Genomic DNA, 15,173 nt, shown 5'->3' on the forward strand with positions numbered 1-15,173 from the left:
ATTGTCGTCAACCATTCAAGGCGAAAGGGCACCGGGAGGATCGCGTACTGGAACTGGTCCACTCGGACTTGTGCGGCCCTATGGAAACCGAGTCGATTGGAGGCAGTCGATACTTTCTGACCTTCATTGACGATGCCAGTCGGAAGACCGTGGTCTACTTTCTGAAGTCGAAGACGGAAGTGCTCGAAGCTTTCGAAGATTACAAGGCCTTTGCGGAGAAGCAAACGGGACAGCGAATCAAGCGAATACGGACGGACAACGGCAAAGAGTACGTAAACCGCAATTTTCGAAACTTTTTGCGGAAAGAAGGCATTCAACACGAGACGTCGGCCCCCTACAATCCGGAGCAAAACGGGTTAGCCGAGAGAATGAACCGGACGTTGGTCGAAAGAGCGAGGAGCATGCTATCAGATGCGGATCTGGACAACAAATTTTGGGCAGAAGCAGTAACGGTTGCATCGCACGTGGTCAACCGATCACCGACAAAGGGACTGTCGGTAACCCCCGAGGAGAAGTTTTCTGGCAAGCAGCCGGACGTGTCCCATCTTCGTATATTTGGAGCCAAGGTGATGGTGCATGTACCGAAAGAGAAGAGAAAGAAATGGGACAAGAAGTCGGAAGCGTGCATCTTCGTTGGCTACAGTGAAGGCTCGAAAGCGTACAGGGTGTACAACGAGAGAACCAAGAAAGTCTACGTCAGCCGAGATGTGATTTTCTTAGACGAAGGTCAAGCACAGCACAAGACGACGAGAGGTGAGCGAGAACCGAATGCGGAAGGAAGCGAACTGGTGATTCAGACCGAGCCAAGCGAAGACGACGATGAAGCCGAGGGCGCCGTTGGCGGCGAGAATCCCCTTGACGAGTCGGTCTACAGCGATGCAGATTCGATCATCGATGAAGAACCCCAACCTTCCGTGCTCCCTCCACAATCAGAGGACCCACAATTGTTGGTAAGGCGCAGTGCGAGGGAGCACACTATCCCAGGCAAGTATCGTGATTATATTATGAGCTGTAGCACTTTTCCTGAGATAGTTTCCCAACCCGAACAGTTTTCCGATGGAGCGGCGGATGAACCCGACACGTTCCGAGAAGCGGTCACCCGGCATGACAGCGACAAGTGGAAGGAAGCGATGATATCGGAGTACGAGGCTCTGGTGGACAACCAAACGTGGGAGTTGGTGGAACTGCCGGACGGAAGGAAGCCTCTACGTTGCAAATGGGTCTACAAAGTGAAGACGAACCTGGACGGAACCGTGGAGCGCTACAAAGCCCGCCTGGTCATCAAGGGTTTTTCCCAGATCAAAGGCATCGACTACAACGAAACGTTTTCGCCCGTAGTGCGGTACGCTACAGTACGGTACCTGATGTCGATGGCAGCCAAGATGAATCTCAAGATCCATCAGCTGGACGCGGTCACGGCGTTCCTACAAGGCGATCTAGGTGCGGAGGACATCTATATGGTTCAGCCGGAAGGATTCGTCGATCCGGAATCACCCAGGAAAGTTTGTCGGTTGCGGAAAGCACTCTATGGCCTCAAGCAAGCCAGCCGGGTGTGGAACCAGAAGCTGGACGCCGAGCTGCGACGCATTGGTCTGAAGCGGTCGGCCTACGACACGTGCGTCTACTTCAAGATTGAAGGTGGTATGGTCCTGATTGTGGCTGTTTACGTGGACGACATGTTGGTATTTTCGAACAACCAGCGTTGGGTGGACAGGCTGAAGAAGGAACTGATGACCAAGTTCCAAATGAAGGACCTCGGTTTGGCCAGCAAAATTCTCGGGATGCGGGTGACCAGAGACGGCAGCCGAGTGATGCTCGATCAAGAGAGCTACATCAATGATTTGCTGCACCGGTTCAAAGTTGCTGATTGCAATATGGTTGCGACACCTGCTGATCCGAACCAGAAGCTGACCAAGGAGATGTGTCCGAACACCGATGAAGAACGGAAGTTGATGGAGAACGTGCCGTACCGTGAGCAGGTGGGCAGCTTGCAGTATCTAGCGCAATCGACAAGACCGGACATTAGCTTCGCGGTCAACATGGTCAGTCAGTTTTGTCAGAATCCAGGCAAGGCACATTGGACGGCGGCCAAACGGATACTGCGGTACCTGAAAGGTACCAAGTCGAGGAAACTGACCTATTCGAAGACATCGGAGGAGGGATTCGTCGGCTACAGTGACGCGGATTGGGGGAATGATCCCGATACTCGTCGATCGATCACCGGATACGTCTTCAAAGAAGCAGGTGGTGCGATTTCCTGGAGTTGTCGAAAGCAGGCCACAGTCGCTCTATCCACCATGGAAGCGGAGTATATGGCTGTGTCGGCGGCGACCCAAGAAGCCATGTGGTGGCGTGGACTACGAGGCGAGCTGCATGGAGTATCTGATGCTGTGCAAATCCGTTGCGACAATTTGAGTGCTGTGCATCTGGCGAAGAAAGAAGTCGGATATTCACCTCGCAGCAAACATATTGACATCCGACATCACTTCGTGCGAGAGAAGTTGGCGCAGAACATCATTGGTCTTGAACACGTCAGGACGGACGAGCAAACAGCGGATGCTCTCACCAAGGCGGTTCCAGTGGTGAAATTAGATGAAGCGATGAAGACCCTTGGAATTCTGTAATTCAAGATTAAGGGGGAATGTTAGAAACTAAGTAATCGTTGAATTGTATGTTAGTTCAAATATGTATCGTAGTAGGTCATGGGATTTTTTTAAATAAAGACTGTCATTAGTTGCCCGAACCTCGCCTGAGTAAGACCTACTTTATCACACTCCTTATGATTTTTCTCAATCGAAATTTAACAAACTTTTCATTCAAAGCTCAATCCATACTACTCCACTGCATTCGGCTGAATTGATTTTATATACTACATGCGAAGTATGAGGAACAAGCAATGAAAAATATTTCTAGAAGCTTCTAGATTTCTCTCGAAACAGGTTCCGGAATGTTCTACATACTGTTAGGAGAAAAAGCAGGTATGGAAAATTCTTCTGAATTTCTGAAGAAATTTCAACAACCGAGTTTCTTGACACTCGAATCATTTGATCTATTTCCCGTTCAATTATAGTTTTCCAGAAGGTCAATATAGGGTGGCGTGGGGTATTATCGGCAGGTATGTTCTCTTCGTCATGAGCTCGGTCATGAGGTGTTTTTGTCGGCCAAATTTCTTGAAACTTGGTCGTATAATTCAACTTGGTTGGGAAGGATTTGAGGCATAATCACTAACTGTAGACGCAACGTATCTCATATTGTAGATAACCATTAGCAATTGTGATTGAACTATTTCTCGTACTGTGCGGGATAACAGTAAGATAACCATACCATGTACAGATCTGCTTGTTTGACAAATGGTAATCCGCCAATTTACAGTATGTGGGATAGGCGGTTAAGATTGGTTACCATAAAAAATTGCTAGTTTTCTCGAACAAATTTACTGCAATACAGTAAAGGATAAGGCCAAGAAACTATCCAGTTTTTTAGACAATGCACTGCATAGCAAATGGTTAGATAACAGTTTAACCGAGGGGCGGATCACTAGCCCATTTTCGATTCAGTCTTTTGTATTTATCGACATTACGCATTGGTGCATTTTGTTGCGCATTGGCGAATTAAGGTTTAAAAATACGTGAGTAATGTTTCGAACTACTTGGGCACCAGCACAAATTCCCGGCACCTCACAGTAAAACAAATCAAAATATCACTTGCCGCATATTTTCCAAACGCACTTCCGTAGGTAATCATCTCTAGCAAAATTTCCGCAACGGGATCCACAGTTAATGAGCTACACTTTCTCTCTGAAACCGCACAAGTGCTCAAAACAACTATTACACGCAGACGGGTGCACTTCGGCAGCACAAAGATGGGTGCTGAAATGATTTCCCATTTGATGTTGCTGGAAGTTCGGCACTGGTGCCGGGAATTGGTGCTGGACTAGGTGCAGTAAACTCGTTCAAAATCAACTTTCTGGCAGAAAATGTTCACAACAATCACTGTAAACGACCAGTTAATGCAATGGTATCTGATTCAGATGGAAGAAAACGTTCGTTTCGTTGTGAGTTTAGTAATGCACAATTTTGTCTCAAGTTAGACTAGTGTGATCGCCAATTCGATTCCCGGTCCGGTCAGGAATTTTTTTTGACTACTTGCCCGCATAGCAAATTACAATTTGTCTTGAGGTTCAAACAATAACCTTGTTCTATCTGTTGAGGTTAATATACGGAAAGTAGTTGCTTTCATGTCCAAGTATATGAAACTCAATTTGTTTAACAATAAGTTACGGTGTATATAATTCATATCAAGTGTTAACAATTTATCATATTTTGCAATAATTGTCTAACTATATGAGGATGAAAACTCGTGAGAAATGGTGCCACTATTAATTCACTCTTTATCATGTGGTTTGTACTTATTTTGCGTAACACACTAATACACGTTTATTTCACAACACGTTACTGATTTTGAACAAGTTCACAAATTGTTGCACGGATCGGTATTTGTGAGCGAATGAATATGTACCGGCAAGCTGCTTGCTACGACACGCTCGCAAAAAAAAAAAAAAACACGGGGAAGCAACGCTTCAAAAGAAATTTAGTTTTCGTGTTGCAAAAACATCTTCATCTTCATCTTCATTTCGTGTTGCAAAAACATCTTCATCCAGACGACGAAGAAGACTGGAAGCTGGGAAGGAAAATTAGGGTTCTTCGGGCAAACGTGGAATGTCTGAGTAGAAGGTTGTGCCAGTGACGAAAACGTTGCGGGTTCGGTTCGGATGATCAGAGACAGCCAGGGACAAAATAGCCCCAGGAGTGAATATATAAAGTATGCCAAAATCCCGGGTAAAATATGTTTAATTGAAATAAATTTACAATTATTATAGTTGTTCATTATTCAAAGCAATTTGATATCTTCTGGTAAGCTTTCAGAGGTTAACAATTTTCATAACGATTTGCAATAAAATTGGATAATGCGGATTTGAATTTTAGCAGCATTGGAAATGGCTGATATTTCTTGTAAATCGTTAAGGAAATTGTTTACTTGTGAAAGCTTTTACTAGAAAATAGTTAATTGAATTATTTATTTAAATTGTTTAAACATAATCAAGCAATACAGTATGCTGTTCATTTAAATATATTGCACAATAAATGAACAATCTCACTTAAATTATTAGTTCCACCATATTTCGACAATTTGGTTTGCAGTTCTCGTTGCGAAAAATGAACAATATATCTACAACATGGCTCATTGTTTTGCAAAAAATTTGTTCGAGAAAAATGCTGATTTTTTATGGTAACCTAACTTAACAGCCTATTCGCCATATAGTGATTTGGCCCATTACAATATGCCAAATGGTATACTACAACAAACTAACACTACCACTTGATGTGGAGACAGATTACATGTGATATTGTTCAGGCATTGTATCAAATTGTTGTGAACATTATGTGAGATAGTGTGCTTACAATTCACAACTATGCGGGTGGGCATAGTGTATTATTGTGCTTGCCTCACAATATACAAATTCATGCAATGGCAGGCAAAGAATGCCCTTCAATTAAAAACTGTGGAAGCGCTCAAAGAACACTAAGTTGAAGCGAGGCAGGCAGTGGGGACGTAGAGCCATAAAGAAGAAGAAGAAGAACGATTTTGTATACATGTTATGCTGGAAATGGGGTCAAAAACCCTATTTCGTGCATTTTTTTCAACGCATTGAATCTTTTGGTGCATTTTCAAAGCATTTTTCAACGCATTAGTCCAAATCATAAATTTTCTAACGCATTTTGGTAGTGATCCGCATCTCGAGTTTAACTATATTGCCACCTAGCATTTTTATTTTTTGCGGCTCGATAACGAACTTCTTTTTTGGTTTACACAAAAATGGGATTACTAACAACGCTTGGTATTTTTTGGTACTGAACAAAGCTTTAAGGGCTATTCCCATTACATCGGGCCAGGACCGTGCCGAGCCCCGGCCGTGCCCCGGTCATCGATTTCTTACATGCGATTACTATGGCGTGTTTGACATCACACCGTGCCGGGGCTCGGTCGGGCCCCGGCCGGGCTAATGAGAAGCACGCCATAGATATCGTTAGAAAGAAATCGATGACCGGGGCACGGCCGGGGCCCTTCAACCCGAACCAATTGCGACTGCTGTTCCTCATCGGTTGGTTCGCTTGTGAAGCAAACTGACTAGTGATCGTTCATGCTCAGTTGCTGCGGTAAATGTGAAGATGGGGAAATGATTCGGTTTTATTTGTTGCTCAAAACTTGTAGAAACAAGCATTCTGTTGGTATGGGAAAGTTGTACGTGACCATTGTAATCGATTTGATTTGAGTTTTAGTTATTTGCACTGTAATAACGGGATAAAAACTTAGTATATTCATTGCCGTATACGCCGGCGAAGAGAAAGATTCAGAGAGCCACTACGCATATGAACCACCGTTTCTCACTCTCAGTAATAAAATTCGTTGCTCATGCTCCCACTTGCTTCTGAAGCATGTTAGCCAATGAAGGTATACAGCTACCGCTCTGGGTTGAACAGCGTTGGTCAAAGAGGAGCAAATTTTGATTCGTCCAGGGGAAAACGCTTCATTTTGCAAGCACTGGGGAGCTGTTTGTAGACTGAAAAATGGCAAAATTTGGCTGCATGGAGAAAATCAGTAAGTTTGACTGTAACACCGATGATTTAGTAAATATTTTAAGAAATAATCAAATTACAGGTTTACATGAATCTAATTAAGCAGTGTTTATTATGGGTTTACTCTTTTTCCACTTTAAAATCTATTTTCATGCAGTTAGTCGCAGCCTTGAGAAGAAAAGTACCCCAAACGGTCAGTGGCAAGAATATTGCCACCAACGCTAGTGGCCTAAACGGGCAGTGGCAACCAGGGTCGTGCAATTTCGAAAGGAAAACATGACGTACGACAGCTGTAGCAAATCGTTTCCCATACGAACGGACTGCTGTGATGCTTCATCTCTCACCCAGCAACACACTCATTCGCTGCTGCTACAGAAACAAGTGTGTATGAAACATGGAATGATACACTTGGATTTTCGTTTCATTTATGAGTCATTGAAATACTTCAACATGCTAAAAACACTATTTAAACCGCATTTTTCAATAGTGGTGCACGCCAATAGAATGATAATTATGTTTTATGAGAGAGGATAACAAATTCGACCACTTAAATCCAATTAATCGGCGCCGTAACCATTGAGAGACTAGCGCGCACCAGTGAGACACTAATGCAATGCCGGGTGAAGCACAAGCAATGCGACCGGGTGGGAGACTACCGAGTGCTACGATGAGTGGAAAAGTTTTTTTAAACGAAACGAATGATTAGAAAAATGTATGCAACAGTTGAAGTGACTCATTCAAATGTTGCATGAAAGTGTATCATTGAAACGAAATTGTACGCCCCTGGTGGCAACTATATTGCCACCAGGGCTTCTGGGGTAAAAGGGGGCAGTGGCAACTATATCGCCACCTAAATTTTTGAGTACAGTAGACGTTCGATAACTGCAACATGTTTACGTTCCACTTAGCGAACGAAAATCCGATAACTGCAATGCCTGACAGTGTCAAAAAACCATCAACTGACGTAAAATGAACGCGAACTTCATCCATCTGTTCGTTTGGGCGAACGTGGCGCACCATTTTGACGGATGGCGGAGCGATAACTGCAAAATTGTTGCACTTACCGGACTTGCAGTTAAAAAGCATTGCAGTTAAACCGTTTGCACCGAGCGAACGTCTACTGTATTTCTTTTTAACAAAAATGGTTTTGTACATGTAATCATGCATATAGCTATTTCCATAATAGTATGCGTTGACATCTCGTTTAGTTTTCTCGGCCTTATAAAGGGTTAAACGAGGCCTACCAATGTAAACAAAATTTTACTGTTACCGTAAACCGGGGTCAAATTGATCAGCGGGGTGAAATTGATCACTCAGGTACTACATTATAATTCCATACTAGGAACTCTTAAGCATAGTAATGATCTTAAACTTTTTACGGCATCTGATTCGTAGATGTCTAGAGATGAGTGTAGACTTTTATTTTTCTAGAAAAAAGTTAATTTTCCATTATTTTTCCAAAGAATTTGCTATGTATTTCTCATTTAGCTGAAATCGTTGCTGCTAAACAATCAATTGCTAATAGGACTTCCCGTGAATTCTCTGTTTTAACATTTTTGTGGAGCCTTGGTTGGGATGTTATGCGGCTAATCAGAACATAGAATTGTTATAAAAAGTCAATTTTATGAAGAAATAGTAATTTATTTTAACAGAAATCACTTATTTCAAATGAAATTGCCTACCTTTAGGCGTTTAAGGGGAAATTTCGAAATTTAATTTTGCATTTAAAGTAATAAATTCACTAGTTGTAAGATTTTAGACGCGTTATTCGGTTTTAGAAGAGCAAAATTAAGCGGTGAAGGAAATTTTCCTTTCCAACCGATGCTTGTATACTGATCAATTTCGCAACAAAGTGGCATTTTCAAAATTTTGATATTTGGAGTTGTTTAACTTAAAGCTTAAATTTGTTGAACAAAATTCTGTCACATTATTCCATGGAGATCCACTGGGTACTGGTTTAACAGAATTTTTTTGGCAATATTTGAACAGACACTGATGTCTGTGACCCCGGATTACGGTACTGTCCCATTTGGAGCACGGGCTTATGAATGATTGAGAAAAAAAGCAGGGATAGGCCGTTTTGAAGGTGGGGTTTTTTGCGAGACAGTGACATAATTTTCGTTAGAGGCTTTGTGAATTGGAGCAAAAAATTGCTCTTTAATTGTTGATGATTGAATGATGGTTATTTGACCCTTTGGAGCGGTGATCTTTGCACAGTTGGGGGATGCTATGGAATGGTATCAAAATCGATTTGTTCACATTTTAGGTATAGGTTCTTTTCAAATGTAACGCGAGAAAAGCGCTAATACAAAACGTCGATGAATTGCAGTAGATTTAATAACTTCAAAATTACTTGCTTGTTCATCGCAATTTTGTATAACAGTAATCTCGTTCGCCAATCCGATGCAACTGCTCTAATCAAGGTTGAAGCGTTCATTTCTGACAGCGACTGATGAAAATTCATTTAATGAACTAAGCAGCACTGGTGTGTGCTGAAGTGAACCCGTTGTTTATGTACGCATAAATATGAATATAGATAATAGACGAGTGCACCGATGAACTGAATTCATCGCGGTCCGAGAATTTTGACACTACAGCGGGGTCGTTCCCAATCAGAATTGTTCAATTCTGATTGGAAATCTATCACTTCTGATTGGAAGCGACCCCGCTGTAGTGTCAAAATTCTCGGACCGCGATGAATTCAGTTCATCGGTGCACTCGTCTATACAAATACCGTTAGTGGTGAGTAAATATATCAATGGAGCGCTGACGAGTGCGTCCGAGTCCCGACGGGTCCTGGCTAAAAATAACTGCATCTGTAGTATACACACTATTTTGATGATAGAAGGCGGGTAATGCTGTGCGGATGTTGATTATGATGAATCAACGCGGCATTTGGCGCGTCAGCTGAAATTCTAAAATATGAGCAAACTAGTTGATCACAGCGCAACTGGCAGCTGACGAGACCGAGACGCCGCGTTCGATGTAAATAGGTTAGATAGGTGTATCGTGCACCTGTCTGCGGTGCTGCAGCACGTGTTGCAACTATTTTGCAACCTTTGTGAAATGTGTTTTCGTCAAATGAGCCGGTTCAGTCTGGATTTAGAGTTGTGCTTGTTCGAAAAACACGTGTTGACAATCGGAAGATAAGGTTCGCAAAACGTCAACCGTTTTACTCAAAGACTCGCAATATCTTCGGTATCAGTTAGGCATAATATTATCTGGGTATTATGGAAACTGATCCCGCATGTCAACCATTGAAGACATTGTTCCATTTTTTGCTGCTAGAAATTATCAATCGAATCGGTTTCCTTTTCAACAGGTTCAGCTGAAATCATTATGGCTCGTGCATGTATTGATAAAAGCGTACGACACACCTTATCTTATAAATCTGTAAACATCAATGGAAAGGTTCTTTGCCCATCGTATGTAGCGTGATTAACAAGTGTTTAAGAGTCTATTCGATCACACACTCACGCTTTTGTCTACTAGAGACGTTTCAATTGGCAAAGATATTTCCATCAATTCCAGTCAATCAAGCACTATGTGGCCATGCGGGGGTTTTAGCGAATCGAATGGGAACCACCATTCTGAAGCCGTACCGCATTTAAACGGTGAGGATCGTTGATTTATTGATCATCGTTCATCCACTCACTCGTAAAAGTTTAACAACCCTCATTGAGAATGCATCCCTTCTCCCTGACAACGTTGAGTGGTTTCTATTGTGATTTTTTTTTGCAATACGAGCACTTGTACAAAAACATTTTTGTGAGATAAATGTTTTGAAACTGTGTTATTATTAAGCTCCCATATATTATTCTGAAGCAAATAGTTAATAGTTAATAATCGTAATATTTTTATTGCAATGTTTTCGTAATGCAGGGCACACAGAGACTTTTGAAATGCAAGTATCAAAGTCTCGTAAGAAAAAATAAGCTAGGTATCACATTCATATCATTATTCTGCGAACTTGATTAGTGCAAATATTTTGCAATCATAACTTTGACATGATATCCCAACGGATCCAAAGGAATGTCTGTGGCTTGCTGACTGCGCAACGCTTCTCACGGTGGCACAGTTTGATTAAACAAACGATCGGATGACAATGCATAATCTTCCAAACTGAACGATAAACATTAAAGATGAAATTCGATAATCCTCCATCAATCCATATACATAAACATCGCGTCGCACTCAATAGCAGACCTTCGGAAGTGGAAGAAATACAAAACACACGCATCGCATGAATGAGGTGGGTTTTAGAAGTAGCGGCGATGGGACATCCACGATGGAAATAGAAAATCTGACCAACAACGGACCGGATATAGGCGGTTTATTCTACTTCTTTGGTTGTTGGGTCGCAGTTTTGGGAAGCAAGTTATGGGGAGTTTTGGTGATGCGCTCGAAAAATGGCACGTTCGTTCCATGTGCTACCGTTCTACGCATAATTGTCCCATGTTATATGAGATATTGCGCCTTTATGGAAGCATGTCTTCCGCTTAAGAAAAATTCTGCAGGATTAGACAGATTTTTTTTAATTTAAATATCGTAGGTTATCTCAGATTGTTCATTCATTTATTTAGTACTACATCAAATTCATGATAATACTGAATCAACAAAATTTCTCCATAATACACGGTTCGTGGCTGTCGTTCTCCATCCTCGGTTACGCTCAATGCTCGCCAACTCGCGCTCCACCTGGTCCGCCTATCGTGCTCTCTGCGCTCCACGCCTTTTTGTGCCAACCGGATCTGTCGCGAACACCAACTTTGCAGGGTTGTTGCCCGGCATACTTGTAACATGCCCTTCCCATCGTATCCTTCCGGCTTTGACCACAGGTCCTCTTCAAGCATGGTCCATGTCTCGTGTCCGTATAGCTATATGCATGCGCTCAAAACTTTTGACGGTTATTACCACGCGTCGAAGCCGAACGCCACGGCTCAATACCGAGCAGCTGCGTGGCTCAAGACTACGCGCAGCAGTTAGCAGTGGCCCTACCAACGGAAGAGCAGCTTGGCGCAGCTACACTTGAAGATGGCTGGAGGGACATCCGATCCGCCATAGGTAGTACCTCGGCTACAGCACTAGGCTTCGCGACTCCGAGTCACAGAAACGACTGGTACGACGGCGAATGTGAACAGTTGAAAAACGAGAAGAATGCAGCATGGGCGAGAATGCTGCAACACCGTACGAGAGCGAATGAGGCACGTTACAAACAGGCGCGGAACAGGCAGAACTCAGTCTTCCGGATGAAGAAGCGCCAGCAGGAAGAACGAGATCGCGAAGCGATGGAAGAGCTGTACCGCGCTAAGGACACACGAAAGTTCTACGAGAAGCTTGTTACATTTAGATCTTGAATGGGTAGTGCTCTAATCATAAACTAGAAAATCATTAGAGTGTAAGCGAACAAGAACGCAGCCAGGCATGAAGCACAAGATAGGGAAAGCTTTTCAAGACAACTGTCGCTGTCAAACGGTTTTCCTATCGTCAAACCAACGATCCTACACCACTTCCGCCCGAGGTGAAAACGAAAGAAGCTGCAAAAGAGAACTCGTGCCAGATTGAGCAGACAAGTTCGGGCTGTTGAACATCCTAAAAATTGCAGTCGGTCAATCATCACACGGAAAATCGGAAGCCCGGTACCTGGGTGTACAAGGAGGACCGGCGCGATTGAGCCATCCAAATACGACACCAAGTGCCTCTCTTGCATTGGGAGCATTCCCGGCAGCGGTAGGCGGTCGACAAACTGGGTGGACCGCATCAGCCAGAAAAGGTAGAAATCAGCGTTTTACGTGAGACGGACAGTGTTAACCTTAATTCATAAATCCTTCCTTGACAGTTGGACAGCGGCGTCGTATTTAACGGAGCATTGATCTCGTTCAGCAGCCCGCTCGTCGGCCGAACTCTTGAGCACGTGATCAACACTTGAGAAAGGAACGGATCGAAAGGTAACTCACTCACTTCAGTGTGGTAATATGCCTTTGACCTCATGATGACTCTCTACCGCAGATTGGAAAGTAATTCCTAAACGCATGTTTGATCTGGACATCATCGGATCCGAAGTAGTTTGCACCTAGCAACACCGCATAGGTAAGACACTATTGACAAATATTGAACAACCAGAGCAAATTATATCATCTTGCGTGTTCATCAGATATTTCCGGCAACCGTTCGGAACCGCAGCGCCGCCGAACAGTGCCTGGGCTGCTGGCGACCCTTGGGTAGAGGATCGTCCATCTGCAAAAGCCTTCAACGAGAAGTAAGTGCTTCCACCAAACTCCAACGCATGCAGAATTCTAATTGCCTGAATGGTAGGGCTTTTGTTTCTACCCTTAGAACACACCGAGAAGTTTGGCACACCGAGCATTGGACGGCGAGGATTCCGTGTGCATCTTCTGGAAGGCACGCGGCACACGGCTCCGTTGGCGACACGGGCGCGACCTCGTTGAACCGCGATCTCATTCGTGCTGCGGGAGTGCTGAACCGACTCGGACCCGATTTACGTGCAACGAACACCGTTTTCGTTCAAGAAGCGAATGGTGTGGCGAGCCCCGCTTGCATGGAGCTCGAGTGGGCACAGCATCACATCCAGGATTAGAGCAGGTAGCGACAGTACGTCAGCAACCGTGAGTCGTAACCAATAGATTATAGCATAGTCGTAAGAAAGTGCAGCAAATGCCAGTTAGATAGGAGAGATAGGGCTCAGAGAAGAGGCGCATGTAAGGAAATATAGAGCATTAAAATGTATTCTCGCACGTTTTGATCAGTTGAGCTTTTTCTCCCGATGTACCTAGTCCCACTCCAGGCGTAAACTGGGCTTTAGTCAGTACGCTAGCGGGTATTTAGTAACAAGCTAACCGCTCGCGCAGAGGCTTTGTGCCACAAGCCGACATGTGCCGAGATAATCACGGGAATATTCTCACGAGCGAGAGTGAGGTGGTCGAGAGGTGGCGGCAGCATTACGATGAGCACCTCAATGGCGACGTTGCAAGTACCGAAGGTGGCGTGGTAACAAATCTAGGAGTATGTGCACAGGACGAAAGACTTCCGGCCCCTGACCTTCAAGAGATTGAGGAGGAGGTTGGCCGGTTGAAAAACAACAAAGCCGCTGGAGCAGATCAATTACCAAGCGAGCTACTAAAATACGGTGGAGAAGCACCGGTGAGAGCACTACACTGGGTCATTACCAAGATTTGGGAGGAGGAAGTATTACCGGAGGAATGGATGGAAGGTATCGTGTGTCCCATCTACAAAAAGGGCGACAAGTTGGATTGCGGGAACTACCGCGCGATCACACTACTGAGCGCTGCCTACAAGGTACTCTCTCAAATTTTATGCCGCCGTCTATCACCGATTGCAAGAGAGTTCGTGGGGCAATATCAGGCTGGATTTATGGGTGAACGCGCTACAACGGACCAGGTGTTCGCCATCCGCCAGGTGTTGCAGAAATGCCGCGAATGCAACGTGCCCACACATCACTTGTTCATCGATTTCAAATCGGCGTATGATACAAACGATCGACAACAGTTATGGCAGATTATGCACGAATACGGATTTCCGGATAAACTGGATACGATTGATCAAAAGGACGATGGATCAAAAGATGTGCGTAGTTCGAGTAACAGGGACACTCTCGAGTCCCTTCGAATCTCGCAGAGGGCTAAGGCAAGGTGATGGTCTTTCGTGCTTGCTGTTCAACATTGCTTTAGAGGGTGTAATTAGGAGAGCGGGGATAAACACGAGTGGAACGATTTTCACGAAGTCCGTTCAGCTGCTTGGTTTCGCTGATGATATTGATATTATTGCTCGTAAATTTGAGACGATGGCGGAACCGTACATCCGACTAAAGAGTGAAGCCAGGCGGATCAGATTAGTTATTAATGTTGCGTTGCGTGGTAACGGAGTAATTCGTAGATTGCATACTGAAAGTTGTCATGTTAAAACTTTAATACTCCTATTCTAATTGCTTATGGAATGCTATTTGGGAAGAAACAGCTATCCAATCAGAGGTTGAAGTAAAAAAGACATGATAACTTCCATTGCCGGCCACGCCCATCTTCTCCGTTACGAGGATAGGAAAGGATGTGATGATATGACACCTACTTTACAAGAGGACAGCGACTCACCGACACTCCCATAGGCGCCAAGGAGTTGATTATTTGGAATGGGGTGATCTGGGAACCACTATAAGCGAGTGATGCGACAAGATTCAGATTGTGTAAGTGTATTTGAGTAAATCATGTAAATGTGTTGGAGTGAGTGAAGGTGTTTTAGTATATTTGAACACCAACGTTGGAAGTGACATAGCTAAGAAATTTTGTCACTCCATGGGCCTTTTTGATTCCGGGATGGGGCACAGGCATTTTCACTGTGTCCTGGCTAACAAGCCTAAGCTGGCATCTCGGTAAATAGTTATCACTTCCCTACTATCCCTTCCCATCCACATAACGTGTTTCTTATCGTTCCATAGAGCGATCAATGGCGCTTAAGATCGCTCTCTGGAACGATAAGAAACACGTTATGTGGATGGGAAGG

General features: G+C 44.0%; 1 protein-coding gene across 4 annotated transcripts; it reads left to right on the top strand.

The window, feature by feature from the left end:
• Positions 1 to 11,335: 11,335 nt before the first annotated feature.
• LOC109415749 (uncharacterized) lies at positions 11,336 to 14,878 on the top strand. Of its 4 annotated transcripts, XR_009998647.1 has the most exons (3): positions 11,341 to 12,728; positions 12,793 to 12,897; positions 12,954 to 13,385. XR_009998647.1 is itself a non-coding variant. In XM_062856172.1 (2 exons), exon 2 carries the CDS (start codon positions 13,530 to 13,532, stop codon positions 14,310 to 14,312), a length of 783 nt encoding a protein of 260 aa, XP_062712156.1. In that variant the 5' UTR covers positions 11,336 to 12,586; positions 12,648 to 13,529; the 3' UTR covers positions 14,313 to 14,878. The 4 variants fall into 4 exon arrangements, 3 of the variants coding, with proteins under 3 accessions (XP_062712156.1, XP_062712155.1, XP_062712154.1); XM_062856172.1 differs by having other exon boundaries at positions 11,336 to 12,586; positions 12,648 to 14,878; XM_062856171.1 differs by having other exon boundaries at positions 11,336 to 12,411; positions 12,478 to 14,878.
• The last annotated feature ends 295 nt before the right edge of the window (positions 14,879 to 15,173 follow it).

This window comes from Aedes albopictus, chromosome 3, assembly GCF_035046485.1.
Source record: "Aedes albopictus strain Foshan chromosome 3, AalbF5, whole genome shotgun sequence".
NCBI lineage: Eukaryota > Metazoa > Arthropoda > Insecta > Diptera > Culicidae > Aedes > Aedes albopictus.

Excerpts from the sequence above, each read along its gene's own strand:
- LOC109415749 (XM_062856172.1), top strand. The coding sequence starts at position 13,530 with ATGTGCCGAGATAATCACGGGAATATTCTCACGAGCGAGAGTGAGGTG.